We start from the raw sequence: 12,139 nt of genomic DNA on the forward strand, positions 1-12,139 counted from the left end.
AAATAAGTTTCTCTTTACTGGAAACTGCAACGGTCTGTTTTTGAGAAACAAAACAGAAAGTGACTTCAGCCAGCAGAATAAAAGGAGACGTCTGCAACGGGCTATTGTATTGAGCAGAAGCAAAGGGCACGTGTTGGAGCTTTGTCCTCAGGACAAACATAAAATCACTGATAAGAAGATAAAAACTCCTGGTGCTGTCTTTACCATGAATGAATCTCTCCAACAAAGGTAGGCTACAATTTCTTCATCGTGAGCTGATTACAGTTTTTTTTTCTTTTTTTTTTTGTTGTTTCAGTCCCTGTTGTAGTCTAGCGGGTTGTTGGCAAGGAGGTAATACAAGGTTCTTCTCTATTATGTGCAGTGAGAAGCAGTTTGAATAATCTGGAACAAGTGTGGGATGGCTGAGGATGTCACCATGATGGAAAGCTCAGAGGAGGAGGTAAACAGCTACTTTTCACATCTCTAAAATGAAATAACAATAACGTTATCAGACAAATATGTGTTGTCCCATCAACTTTTGTGAATGGATGCATTCCAGTTTAAACTGTATGTTTTTTCTCAATTGCCAAGGACTTCTATGGTGCATCTGAGTCCTTCCTTGAACCACGTGGTGAGGAGGGAACAGACACTCCACCACAGTCTGACTGTAAGTGTGACTGTATATAACTGATCCAATCTTTTTCTTTATTTATCTTATTATTTCTTCTTCAAGGTCAGCTGGAATAAAAATACGTATTCATCTATCTACCTGCTTGGCTCTAACTGATCAGCCCCAGTGGACTTTTTTTGGATCATTAATGACTTCATGCTGTAATGCTGAGATACTGAGATGCCCTTCTCTTCTCTTTTGACAGATGTTCCTCCACCAGGAGAAATAACAGTTCTTCGTGCTGGCCAGGAGACTGTGTCTCTTGGCTTACCAGTCTACACACTGCAAATAGACTACTACTGTGACACACAGAGAGGCAGTATTGTTAAAGAGGACTGTAGCATTGTGGAGGTTGAGGGACTGAATCCTGGTACGGAGTATACTTTCAGCATCATAAGGATTGCGGACAATGGAAATCGAAGCAAAGCAGCCTCGCTACGTGTCTTTACAGGTAAATCTGGAAAACAAGTCAATAAAAAAACAACATGTAGGAAAGTGTTATCTGAATGTAAACTGGAATCATAACCTATGCAAATGTACTTCTTATAATGTGGTAAGCTCTCAATTTAGAGCCATTAGCTTCAAATGAAAGAGGTGGTAAAATCTAGTTCTACAAATTAAGTACATGAGATGATAACATGTGGTTTTGTCTTTCACCGCACTGCTTTAACTTGGCATTCAAACAGCACTTTAAAATGCAGACAGTTGTAAGTGAAACTGTTCTATTATTCCTACAGAGCCCAGCCCTCCTGTGCAAATTGCTGTCATTAAGACCAACACTGAGTCACTGTCTCTACACTGGGACATTCCTGCTGGTGAAGTGGAGTGTTACATTGTGACTTGTTGCAGTGAGGGAGAAATTGTGCAGGAGCTGACAACGGACACAAATAACCTGACCCTCAGTGACCTGAAGCCAGGGGTGTGTTACTCTCTCCAGGTTTCTGTACAACTTAGGAATGGAAGAATAAGCAAGCCGACAGTAACAAGTGCCCAAACAAGTAAGTATAATAAAATCCTAATTGCAATCAAAATGGGTAAGGGTTAGAGAATTAATTCACAAAATAAAGTCACAGCATTGGGGGCAATATAGCTTATGCTGTAACTTTTTATCAGGACTCTGAAAATGAATCAAATGAAAGAGTATTAAATGAGATCAAAGCAAATACAGACCAACAGAAACATTTTAAATGCTCACACCAGTGGTCCACCAACACAAAGATCATCTCACAGTCATGTGGGCTTGAGACATGAACTTATGGTCAATGAATTCGGAATGACTGCCAGAGACAGTATGTAGTAGCATGAACATCCAGAAATCACAGAAATTATGTTAATTCTTATTCCACTGCATTTTTCACAACATAGCCTGTGAGTGTGTTTTGGGTCATTGTCCTGTTGAAAAACAGCATGTTGCTGCACAATTGTGTGGTAGCCATGCTGGTTAAGTGTGCCTTGAATTTTGAATGAATTGCCAACAATGTCTTACACAGCAATTCGACCACGAAGGCTTGATTCATGCAGTCTCCTCCAAACATTTGATGTTGACATGTGTCTGCTACTTGAACTCTATGAAGCATTTATGTTGTCTCTTATCTGAGGTGCTGTTAATTGGTGATTTCTGAGGATGGTAACTGGAATGAATTTAACCTCTGCAGCAGAGGTAACTCTTGGTCTGTCTTTTCTGGGGCGTTCCTCATGAGAACCAGTTTTATCATGGCATTTGAATGCTTCATATTCTCTCTCTCTCTCTCTCTCTCTCTCTCACACACACACACGCACACGCACACACACACACACACACACACACACACGCACACATGCTGGAATGCTTCCATTTTAATTTGATAAGAATGGTAAAAAATGTTTTCAAGTGAAGGGAGAAGGCAAGAGCCTTTACATTTGATTAATGAATTAATCAACACATCTTGTTTCACTAACAAAGACCATACTGATACTGATATTATGGATGAAGGAGAGCAAAGGTGATAAATGATAATACATTAGGATAAGGGTCGAGGGATGAAGGGAAGGCAGGGTGTAGGAATGAAGGGATGAGGGGAGAGAGGGATGAAGGGATGAGGGGTAAGGGATGGAGGGATGAGGGGATGAAGGTGGAGGAATGAGTGGTTATGGATGAGGGTTGAGGGATGGGGGGATGAAGAGACGGGGGGATGAAGGTGGAGGGATGAGGAAATGAAGGATTGAGGGTCGAGGGATGGAGGAATGAAGGGATGAGTCAAGGGATGATGGGATGAGGGGATGAGGAGTGAGGGGTGAAGGAGTGAGGGATGGAGGGATGATGGTAGAGTGATGACGGAGTAGGGGGTGGACGGATGGATGGAGTGTGATGGTAAACCAGTGTGCTGCCAGCGTTAGAGACGGGAGGGAACCGGGGGAGTTGAGGCTCTCGAATTTCAGTAAAAGCCCCAGAGGAACTTCAAGAGAGAAGCTGCTCATGGGCGTTTCTGATGTCTGTTAGATTATAGCAGATGTATGTGAGGAATGGAGGGGGAGACCAGTGGCTGAGAATTGATGACATGGTCAGGGATTACCTGCCAGTAATGGGTAGAGGCGGCTCCAGAGCAGAATGGATGTCCAGAGTGTCTTCCGGTTCTGGATGAGATTTTTGCTTGGCCCATTTGTGAGACCATAAGAGGATCTTCGGGGGAAGCTTGACTGGCTAGTCGTAATTTATGTAGTCAAGGATTGGTTCAAGTGACTTGAGAATGAATCTAGTCAAAGACGTGGATGGGTTAAATTAAACTGGGCTGGTTAGTATACCTGCATAAGGCGGAATGTAAGAGTCGGAGGAATAAATGGAGATGTCAGGACATGGCTACGTGTCGAGAAGGTTGGTAGAAGAGGATATTGGCTGTGAACTCTGTGCAGCGTAGAAGGCCTAAGAAGGCTGTTAAGAACATGGATTCTGAGATTTTGTCTTTGAATGGAGACGGATAACCTGAGCAGACTGTAGTAATGCAGCGAGCAAAGAGGTCCGGAGTGAGGGGAACACATTCGATGTGGAGTGTTGGCCAGAAAGAAATGTGGAATCTGCAGAAAATATCTGTAAATCATTATGGATAATTGTATTATTATTGATGATTTTATTATTATTATTATTATTACTATTATTATTATTATTATTATTATTATTATTCCATTAATCTTCGATTTGAGGTGATGGAGCTGTAAATAACACTCTGAAGGGGCATATCAGTGTATTCATAATTTCATTGCTATTCGAAGCATCAGTCATGCTTGAAACTGACTGCGATTGGTTTGATTTTGTACATGGAAAGAGAAGAAGGACCTTGGTTCCACTCAGACTGTTATTGGCTTCTCTGGTTGCTAGGCTTCATGTGCCAGATTGTGATTGGTCAAATGAGGTGTCATATGGAGCCTGAGACTCCAGAGAATAAGTGGAGCTTTGAATCCTCAAAGATGAACATTTTAGTGGAAGTAATTTTTCTCTGCCAATTAGAATTACATTTTTTGTTTAGATTTTTTAATTTTAGGCTGGTTTCACTACCAGTGGATAAGTCAGAGGGTTCTAAAAAATAAGGTTTCATTCCTGAGTGTTGTTAAAGTATCTTGATCTGGACCTACGTGTTGGACAGAGAGATTACTGATTTTCTGACCAACATCAACCTAGGCCTTTGCCACGAGTGGGACAACTTGTTATCACTGAGTTCTATGACAAGATTTTCCTTCATCTTCATTAATTCTTTGAGACGCACTGACACTTTGGAACAATTTTACTTTGTTTGCTGCTAGCAGCTGTGCAGCAGAAAAAAGGCACTCCTTCACAAACTCTCCTTCTGAATGAGGTTTCAGCGTCTTAGCTATTAGCTCACTCACCACAGAATTTACCTGCAAAGAGCAGTCATAATGTTGTCTTGTGAAAACTGACTGCTGGGCAACCAGACTCTGCTGAAAAATGTTAACTTTGTGCATTTGTTCTTGCAAATAGTTGTTTAGCATGTTTCAAGATGTAATGACAGTGGAGATTAGCCTTTTTCATCAAGGTGAGCCTGTCCCCACAAACTAACTTAGGCACACTGGCTTGCCTTTTACTTCAACCAAAAAATAATGGTTTCAAATTAACTGGCAACTGAGTATACGTTAGAATTAATTTTGATCCGTACTTGAGAATACTGAAATAACTACTGATGGTTTTAATATACATTGTTTTCATGTCTACAGAGACACGACTGGAGAGCTTATTGGAGGATCTGGGGTTGGAGCGGCACTACACAGAGAAACTGTCCCTGAGCACAATACTTCAGATTGACAAGAGGACCATCAGTGATGAACCTGTCAAATGTAACTCAGATCTTCCATGGTATTTTCTGAAGAAACTGATGATGGTTAATGTGACAGCTAGAAATGTGAAATGTACATCAGTATGTGAGTCAACCTGTGATGCTGCCTCAGGGAATACAGAGTTAGATTTTGATGACCTGTTTGACACTCTACATTTAGGTGACGTGCTGAACCCCCTTGACATAATCACTGCTCTCTTTCTGTGCTCTGATGGTTTTGTACAACAGGAAATGGCACTCAAAATGTCAATGTGTCAGTTTTCTGTGCCTCTGTTGCTTCCCAACTGCGACACAAAGCAGTGCACACTCATGCTTTGGGCCATGAGAGACATTGTTAAAAAGTACAGACCTCAGTCACTTCTGGAATCCAAGGGCTTCATTGAAGACAGAGTTGTTGTCTCTGAACTCCCAATGATATCGTTTGTGAGACTGGGTGAGTGCTCCATGTCCAAGTCAGAGATCCTCAATAAGCTTCTGAGCAATTCTCAGCAGTACCATGACACCTTTGTTCACCATAATATGGAGTGTGGTGACAGTCCAAGGAAAATTTCCAATGGACTGACTGAAATCACTTGGTACCTTCCTTGTGGAAACAAAAACATGGATATTTTCAGTGAGCCAGTAGCTGTAGCTAACCTTCGTGGGGACATTGCTTCGTGTGAAACACAATTTTATTTTTTATGTCAGACATCTGCAGCAGTTTTTGTGTTCTTTGACACTTTGGACTCTGAGTGTGAGCTGCTTACCAACCTACAGCACAAGGTGCAGATCTTCTTGGTGGGTAACCATCAAAGCACTCGCTTCAGTAAAGATGCTCTAAAAAATGTAGCAACCAAATTGGGCTTGACTAAAGACAACATCATTATTAAGACTAATCAGAAAAATGATGCAGACTTTGTCAAAAATCTGCGTAAAACAGTCAGCAATGTAGTGGAGAAGTCAAAGATGAAGATGCCAATTGAGCAGATGGCTGACATCGCCCATGAGCTGGGAATCTGGGTTGATGAAGAGTCTCCAGAGTGTCAGACTGCCAAGGAAAATGCAGATGCTATCGCTGCAGAAATTCAAGACATCCTGAAATACAAGAATGCTCAGCTACCGCTGCAAGGCCAAATATGGAAAGACCTGACTTGCTTAGAGAAGGAAGAATTTCAGCTTCGAAATGTTGGGTCTGAAAACATAGAAAAGTACAAAAGTGATCTTCAAATACAGAAAGATGCCCTTCGAAAAAAACAGAACTCTTATGACATGTCAGATGCAATGACATGTTTCATCAAGGCAATATCACGCCCAGGGATAGAGAGGTGCTATTTCCTGAAATGGCTGCGAATGAACCTCGATAACGTGTCTCGAGAAAAACTGTCTGACCTCAGGGAGCAGTACAAAAAGAAATGCAAAGATTCTGAGAACAAAGAGGAGATCAAAGACATTGACAGACAACTTTCCAACAGCTTGCTGGGGACTGAACACTTCTTCCGTGAGATGGGTCAGATCTACGAAGCATCATTGTCCCTTCCAGAAGAAGACAGATCACGTCAACAATTACAGCATCTGCCCAAACTGTGTGCAGAATTGTTGCTTGACGGCTTCCCCCTTGAACTTGTAGATGGAGACGCATCGAACATACCTCTCAGATGGGTGAGTGACATTCTCTCTCAGCTCAATGACTTGGTGCCTCCAGAGAGCAAGATACGGGTAGTCACAGTTCTTGGAGTCCAGAGCACAGGAAAGTCTACTCTCCTCAACACCATGTTTGGAGTGCAGTTTGCAGTCAGCAGTGGTCGATGCACTCGAGGTGCCTTTATGTTGCTCATCAGAATCAATGAAGAAGTTAAAAAAGAACTCAACTGTGACTTCATGATGATCATTGACACTGAGGGCTTAAAGTCACCAGAGCTTGCACAACTGGACAATAGCCATGAACACGATAATGAGCTTGCAACGCTTGTTGTGGGGCTGAGTGACATCACTATCATCAATATTGCAATGGAGAATTCAACAGAAATGAAGGACATCCTCCAAATAGTTGTGCATGCTTTTCTCAGGATGAAAGAAGTGGGCAAAAAGCCCAAATGTCAGTTTGTTCACCAGAATGTGTCAGATGTTTCAGCCCATGAGAAGAACTTACGAGACAGGAAACTGCTCTTGCAACAGTTAAACGAGATGACCCAAGCGGCAGCCAAAATGGAACAGAAGGAGGAGAACAAAAACTTCACTGATGTGATGGAGTACAGTCCAGACACTGGGAACTGGTACATTCCCGGACTCTGGAATGGAAACCCGCCAATGGCACCAGTCAATGCAGGGTACAGTGAGGCTGTTTATGAGCTCAAGAAGAACATCATCCAAACTTTTGGAGGTTGCGATTCATCTGCTAATAATATCTTGGACTTCACAGAGTGGACGAAAAGCCTGTGGAATGCAGTAAAGCATGAAAACTTCATCTTCAGCTTCAGGAACAGCCTAGTGGCTGATGCATACATGAGACTGTGCACAGAATTCAACAAATGGGAATGGGAATTCAAAAAGAAAATGTACGCATGGGTAACAGAGGCTGAAACAAAAATTTCCAACTTTGGCAAAATCAAATCTGAGGCATGTGACATGACAGAGTTTCTCGATGATTTGAAAAGTGAAGCTTGCACAGTGTTGTCTGAATGGGAGACAAAGATTCTTGAAAATCTGAAACAGTACTTCAAGCAAACAGAGGGCCATGTCTATCTGGTTGAAGGGTACAGAGAGGACTTTGCGAACAGTGCAAAGAGCCTTCGACGAGAAATGGAGAGCTCTGTAGTAAATCAGCTCACAGCAGCAGCTGACATCAGACAGGGAATGACAGAAGTTGATAGAATCAAGGAGAACCACACAAAAGAATTAGAGGGGAGAGTTTGTGCATTGATTGAAGAATGTCGGGGCAGAAAAGTCAAGATGACAGACAAAGAGCTGGATGAAGAATTTGACAAGATGTGGAATAAAACGGTGAAAGAACTATCCTTTTCAAAACAAAATGCCACAAATGTCATTGCAAGTGTGTCCTACCACTTGAGAGAAAATCTATCACGAAAGGGGAGTCATGTGTGCCAATTATTAAGTCAGAAAACGCTGCAAGATTGTGGACTGGAGCCATTCAAATATACAGCTGAAGGACTTTACAACCAGGTTAAACACAAGTTCAGCAAGTTCTTCAACATTCAAAATCACGTAATGGCTTTACAAAACATAGCTGACCGTATCATAACAGAGTGCACAGACATCATAACTGACAAAATGAACAGAAAAAATAATTACCATAAAACTTACATCCTGGAGATCCTGCACAAGATTGACGAGAGGCTGCAAAACAATAAGGATGTTAAGCGAGACATTGAGTTTGAAGTTTCTCTAAAACAGCACATCTGTGGAGTCGCAGCCAGACAGTTTCAGAAAATGCACGAAGATTTCATACAGGAGAATGATCCCTACAGATGTCTGAACCAAAACAAAGAAAAATATCGTGCTGATTTTAAAGATGTCTTCCATAAACGAGACCAGTGCCAGAAGAAGGCAGAAGAATTCACAAACCAATGCTTGAGACCTGCAGTTGAAGACTTTGTGAACCGTTCCTTGGGTCCTGATATCATTGATGAAATGCAGTCAAGCTTTGAGTTCAGTACACGAAAGTTCTTCCAGTATTCAGTTTTACTGGATTTGCTCTCAAAGCGTAACTTTGAGGACTACCTGAGCTTCATTTGTTCATATGAGGATTATGTGGCCAAATGGATATTTGGCCGCGTATTGGAACACTCTTCAAAGGGGTCTACGACATCAGAGTCTGAGGATCGTCATCTCAAGTCAAGTATCAAGAGCATCAATGATGCTATCGATGGAGCTAAAAAAGAGAAGAGTGGCAACATGAAGGAATTCATTGAAGATGTCTGTCACAAACTTAGTGGTAAACTGGTCATTTCCAAGGATGCTCTTGATGCTTTCATGATCCTGAACAATGCCACCCCAGAACAGTTTGCTCACTGGCTCACAGTGTGTGTGAAGGACATGGAACCAGCTCTTAGAAAGAAGTTTAAAGAAACAGACATCCGAGTGAAACTGCAAAATCTTCACGTGAAGCCTCAGACGGAGCTTTAAAACAAAGTGATTGGTTGCGGTAAACTGTGTCCATTCTGCAAAGCACCCTGTGAGGCAGGAGCAAAAGAACATAAAGAACACTGCACTTCACTGCATCGACCAGAAGGTCTCGGTCAATTCAGGTGGGGGTGGACAGAAAAACTTGTCACTGACATTTGCACTTCCTCGGTCGTCAGTGACGCGTTGTTTTGCTGCAATGAAACAAATGGTGAATATCATCCTTACAAGAATTACATCCAAATTTTCCCAGAATGGAAAATTCCTCCAGATGCAAGTCTTCAGGCATCTGACTACTGGAAATATGTGCTGGCAAAATTCAACAATGATTTTGCCAAAGCATATAAAGCAAAGCCTGCTGATATTCCTGCAACTTGGAATAAAATCACAGACAAGGATGCAGAGGACAGTCTCAAAGTGTCATTTAACGTCAAGTGAGACGACTAACACCCCCTCACTTACTTTGAGTCTACAGTACTCAAGATGCTCCTTTCATGGATCATTTGATCTTCTTTGTTTTATTTGAAATAGAAAATAATCAGAAATAATAACATACTGTATCTAAAATGACAAAGTTGTGGATATTGTCCGTCCAGATGGACATATTACAACCCCAGCTTATGATTGGCCAAATCCAACTTGCTAATAATGTTGCAATGCATACATGTGGTGTGTTTGCTTGTGCTTGATCGTGTCATATCAAGGCGAAAAAAAAAATGCGTGAAAACTTTGTTTGCTGCTAAAAGTGTGTCTGCAGCAAAAGCAATAAGACCTAGACACGCAAATCTTGGCAGGTGGGTTGCAAATTCCACCCACTACTGACGCACATATCTATGCTTCTTGTCAGTTAAACACGAAGCCAAATGCTCACGTGCAGCTATATTTACATTTTTTTTACACACATCACTCGGTCTGCATGTGGTATCAAAACAAAGTGTGATGTGTGATTATTGTGTGTTTTTGTTTCTGTGAAGGATCTGACGCAGAATATTTCAGTGTATTAAATGATCAGTCACAATGTCAACATGCATGCTATACATGATTTAAAGTCATATACTCCATTTCCTTGTCTACTGGAGTATAATATGTGATTTCCTTAACTCAGAATTTCAAGTCTTTGCTTTCATTTCAATGAGGTATCAGATACTAAATATTAACACTTTTAAAGGACTTAAATTATAATTCAGTCTGTCTGTGGTGTTGTCAACATGTATACATTACTGACTCCTATTAACTGATTCAATAAAGAGGCAAAATCGCAGACTGACTATGAATGTCTTTAATGTTTCCCAGAACAGAGTAAGTGTTCAGTGTATAATAACTTCTTAAGTAAACAGAAATGTCATCAATTATTTATATAGTTTTACTTTTTTTTTATTCCATTATTAACATTTTTCTCCATCTCAAGTCTTGGGTTTCTGAATTCAAAAAGCTAATGCTTTTTGATGCGTTTTAGTGTCGTTTCTGTGAGTACACTGGGAAAGAGTATCACAGTGATTGATGCTTTCAGTGTACACTGTTAAGTTTCATGATGTCAGTTCGTATTAGCATAATTCATATAGGTTTAAAAGTGGTAATGAAACAAGTTCATACTATATGTACTAGGGTAATGTCAAATATTTACTTATTACTTATCTGGTGTTTTCATGTAAAATTACAACCCCATTTCCAACAAAGTTGGGACACGGTGTGAAATGTAAGTAGATATGATGTGATGAACTGCATTCACAGACAATGGCTTTTGGGAGTGTTCCTGGCCCCATGCAGTGATGTCCACTGCAGAATTGTGTCTGTTTTCAATGCAGTGCCGTCTGAGGCCTGAAGATCATCCAATATTGGTTTTCAGCCTTGTCGCTTGTGTACAGAGATTTCTTCAGATTCTTTAAATCTTTCAATAACATTATGTACTGGAGACAATGAAAACCCCAAATTCTTTGCTAGTTTACATTGAGAAACATTATTTTTAAGTTGTTGCACTATTTGTCAGTGCAGTCTGTCACAGAGTGGTGAACCCCTCCCCACCTTTACTTCAGAAGGACTCAGCCTCTCTGTGATGCTCTTTTTATACCCAGTCATGTGACCAACCTGTTGCCAGTTAACCTAATTAACAGTGAGATGTTCCACCAGCTGTTTTATTTAGCATTTCACAACTTTTCCAGGCTTTTGTTGCCACTGACCCAACTTTTTTTTTGCTGGCATCAAAATCTAAATGAGGATATAATTTTCAAAAAACAATGACATTTCTCCGTTTCAATATTTGATGTGTTGTCTTTGTGCTGTTTTCAATTAAATATGTTTGTGTGTGCTTTACAAATCATCACATTCTGTTTCTATTTGCGTTTTACTCAGTTTTTACACAACTTTTTTGGAAATGGGGATGTAGGTTGTCCATTCTTTACATATCTTACTTGAAAGGGAAGTAATTGTACAGCTAAACTGTTACTTACCCGTAATCCCTGTAAAAGAAAGAAATTTAATTGAGTGTTTCCCCTGGATCTCCAGGAGAGAAAACCAGTGAAAAGACAATTCAGATTAGTCTAAATAATAATGCGATTTGCATGAGCTGTCAATGGCATTGAAGTGTTAGTTCTTATATTTGGTCATGGTGTAAAAGAATAAGTACACACCAGCAGAGTAGAAGAAACTGTCAGTACAACCCTTGACTCTACAATATAGATAAGGCCAGCCTCTCCCTCCTAAGGGCACATAATGAGTCAAACCTGCTTTCATTCTTCCTGATTGAGCAGCTTATCTATCCCAAACGCCCCAGGCAGAACAACAACGACAATATCACACACAAAAAGGTGAACTCCTTTCAACAAATCATAATCCTATGAAACAATAAAAGAAGCAAATCAAATAAGTGTGTGTTACTGTCATGCTGGGTAACAGCAACCTTTATGACCTTAACTGAGCTCATACATACATACAAGTTTATATATGGTTCTATGCAGTAATCTTTGTTTTGAATACAGTTTCAAAGCTGTTGCTTATTACAAATCTCCTCTTCCATTGTTCCTTATTAATCTTAAGTCATTTTCGTTGTGGA

At 40.6% G+C, this 12,139-nt stretch overlaps 1 protein-coding gene across 1 annotated transcript; it reads left to right on the top strand.

The window, feature by feature from the left end:
* The first annotated feature begins 5 nt into the window (after positions 1-5).
* On the top strand, positions 6-10,344 carry LOC143317130 (up-regulator of cell proliferation-like). Its single transcript, XM_076725105.1, has 6 exons — positions 6-228; positions 362-439; positions 571-646; positions 855-1,100; positions 1,387-1,647; positions 4,853-10,344. Exons 2-6 carry the CDS (start codon positions 398-400, stop codon positions 9,091-9,093), a joined length of 4,866 nt encoding a protein of 1,621 aa, XP_076581220.1. The 5' UTR covers positions 6-228; positions 362-397; the 3' UTR covers positions 9,094-10,344.
* The last annotated feature ends 1,795 nt before the right edge of the window (positions 10,345-12,139 follow it).

Source organism: Chaetodon auriga, chromosome 24 (genome assembly GCF_051107435.1).
Source record: "Chaetodon auriga isolate fChaAug3 chromosome 24, fChaAug3.hap1, whole genome shotgun sequence".
NCBI classification, from domain to species: Eukaryota; Metazoa; Chordata; class Actinopteri; order Chaetodontiformes; family Chaetodontidae; genus Chaetodon; species Chaetodon auriga.

Bases quoted from the DNA above. Each gene is read 5' to 3' on its own strand.
- LOC143317130 (XM_076725105.1), top strand. From the start codon at position 398: ATGGCTGAGGATGTCACCATGATGGAAAGCTCAGAGGAGGAG. The intron at 647-854 runs GTAAGTGTGACT...CTCTTTTGACAG, and splicing joins CACTCCACCACAGTCTGACT to ATGTTCCTCCACCAGGAGAA. The intron at 1,648-4,852 runs GTAAGTATAATA...TCATGTCTACAG, and splicing joins AGTAACAAGTGCCCAAACAA to AGACACGACTGGAGAGCTTA.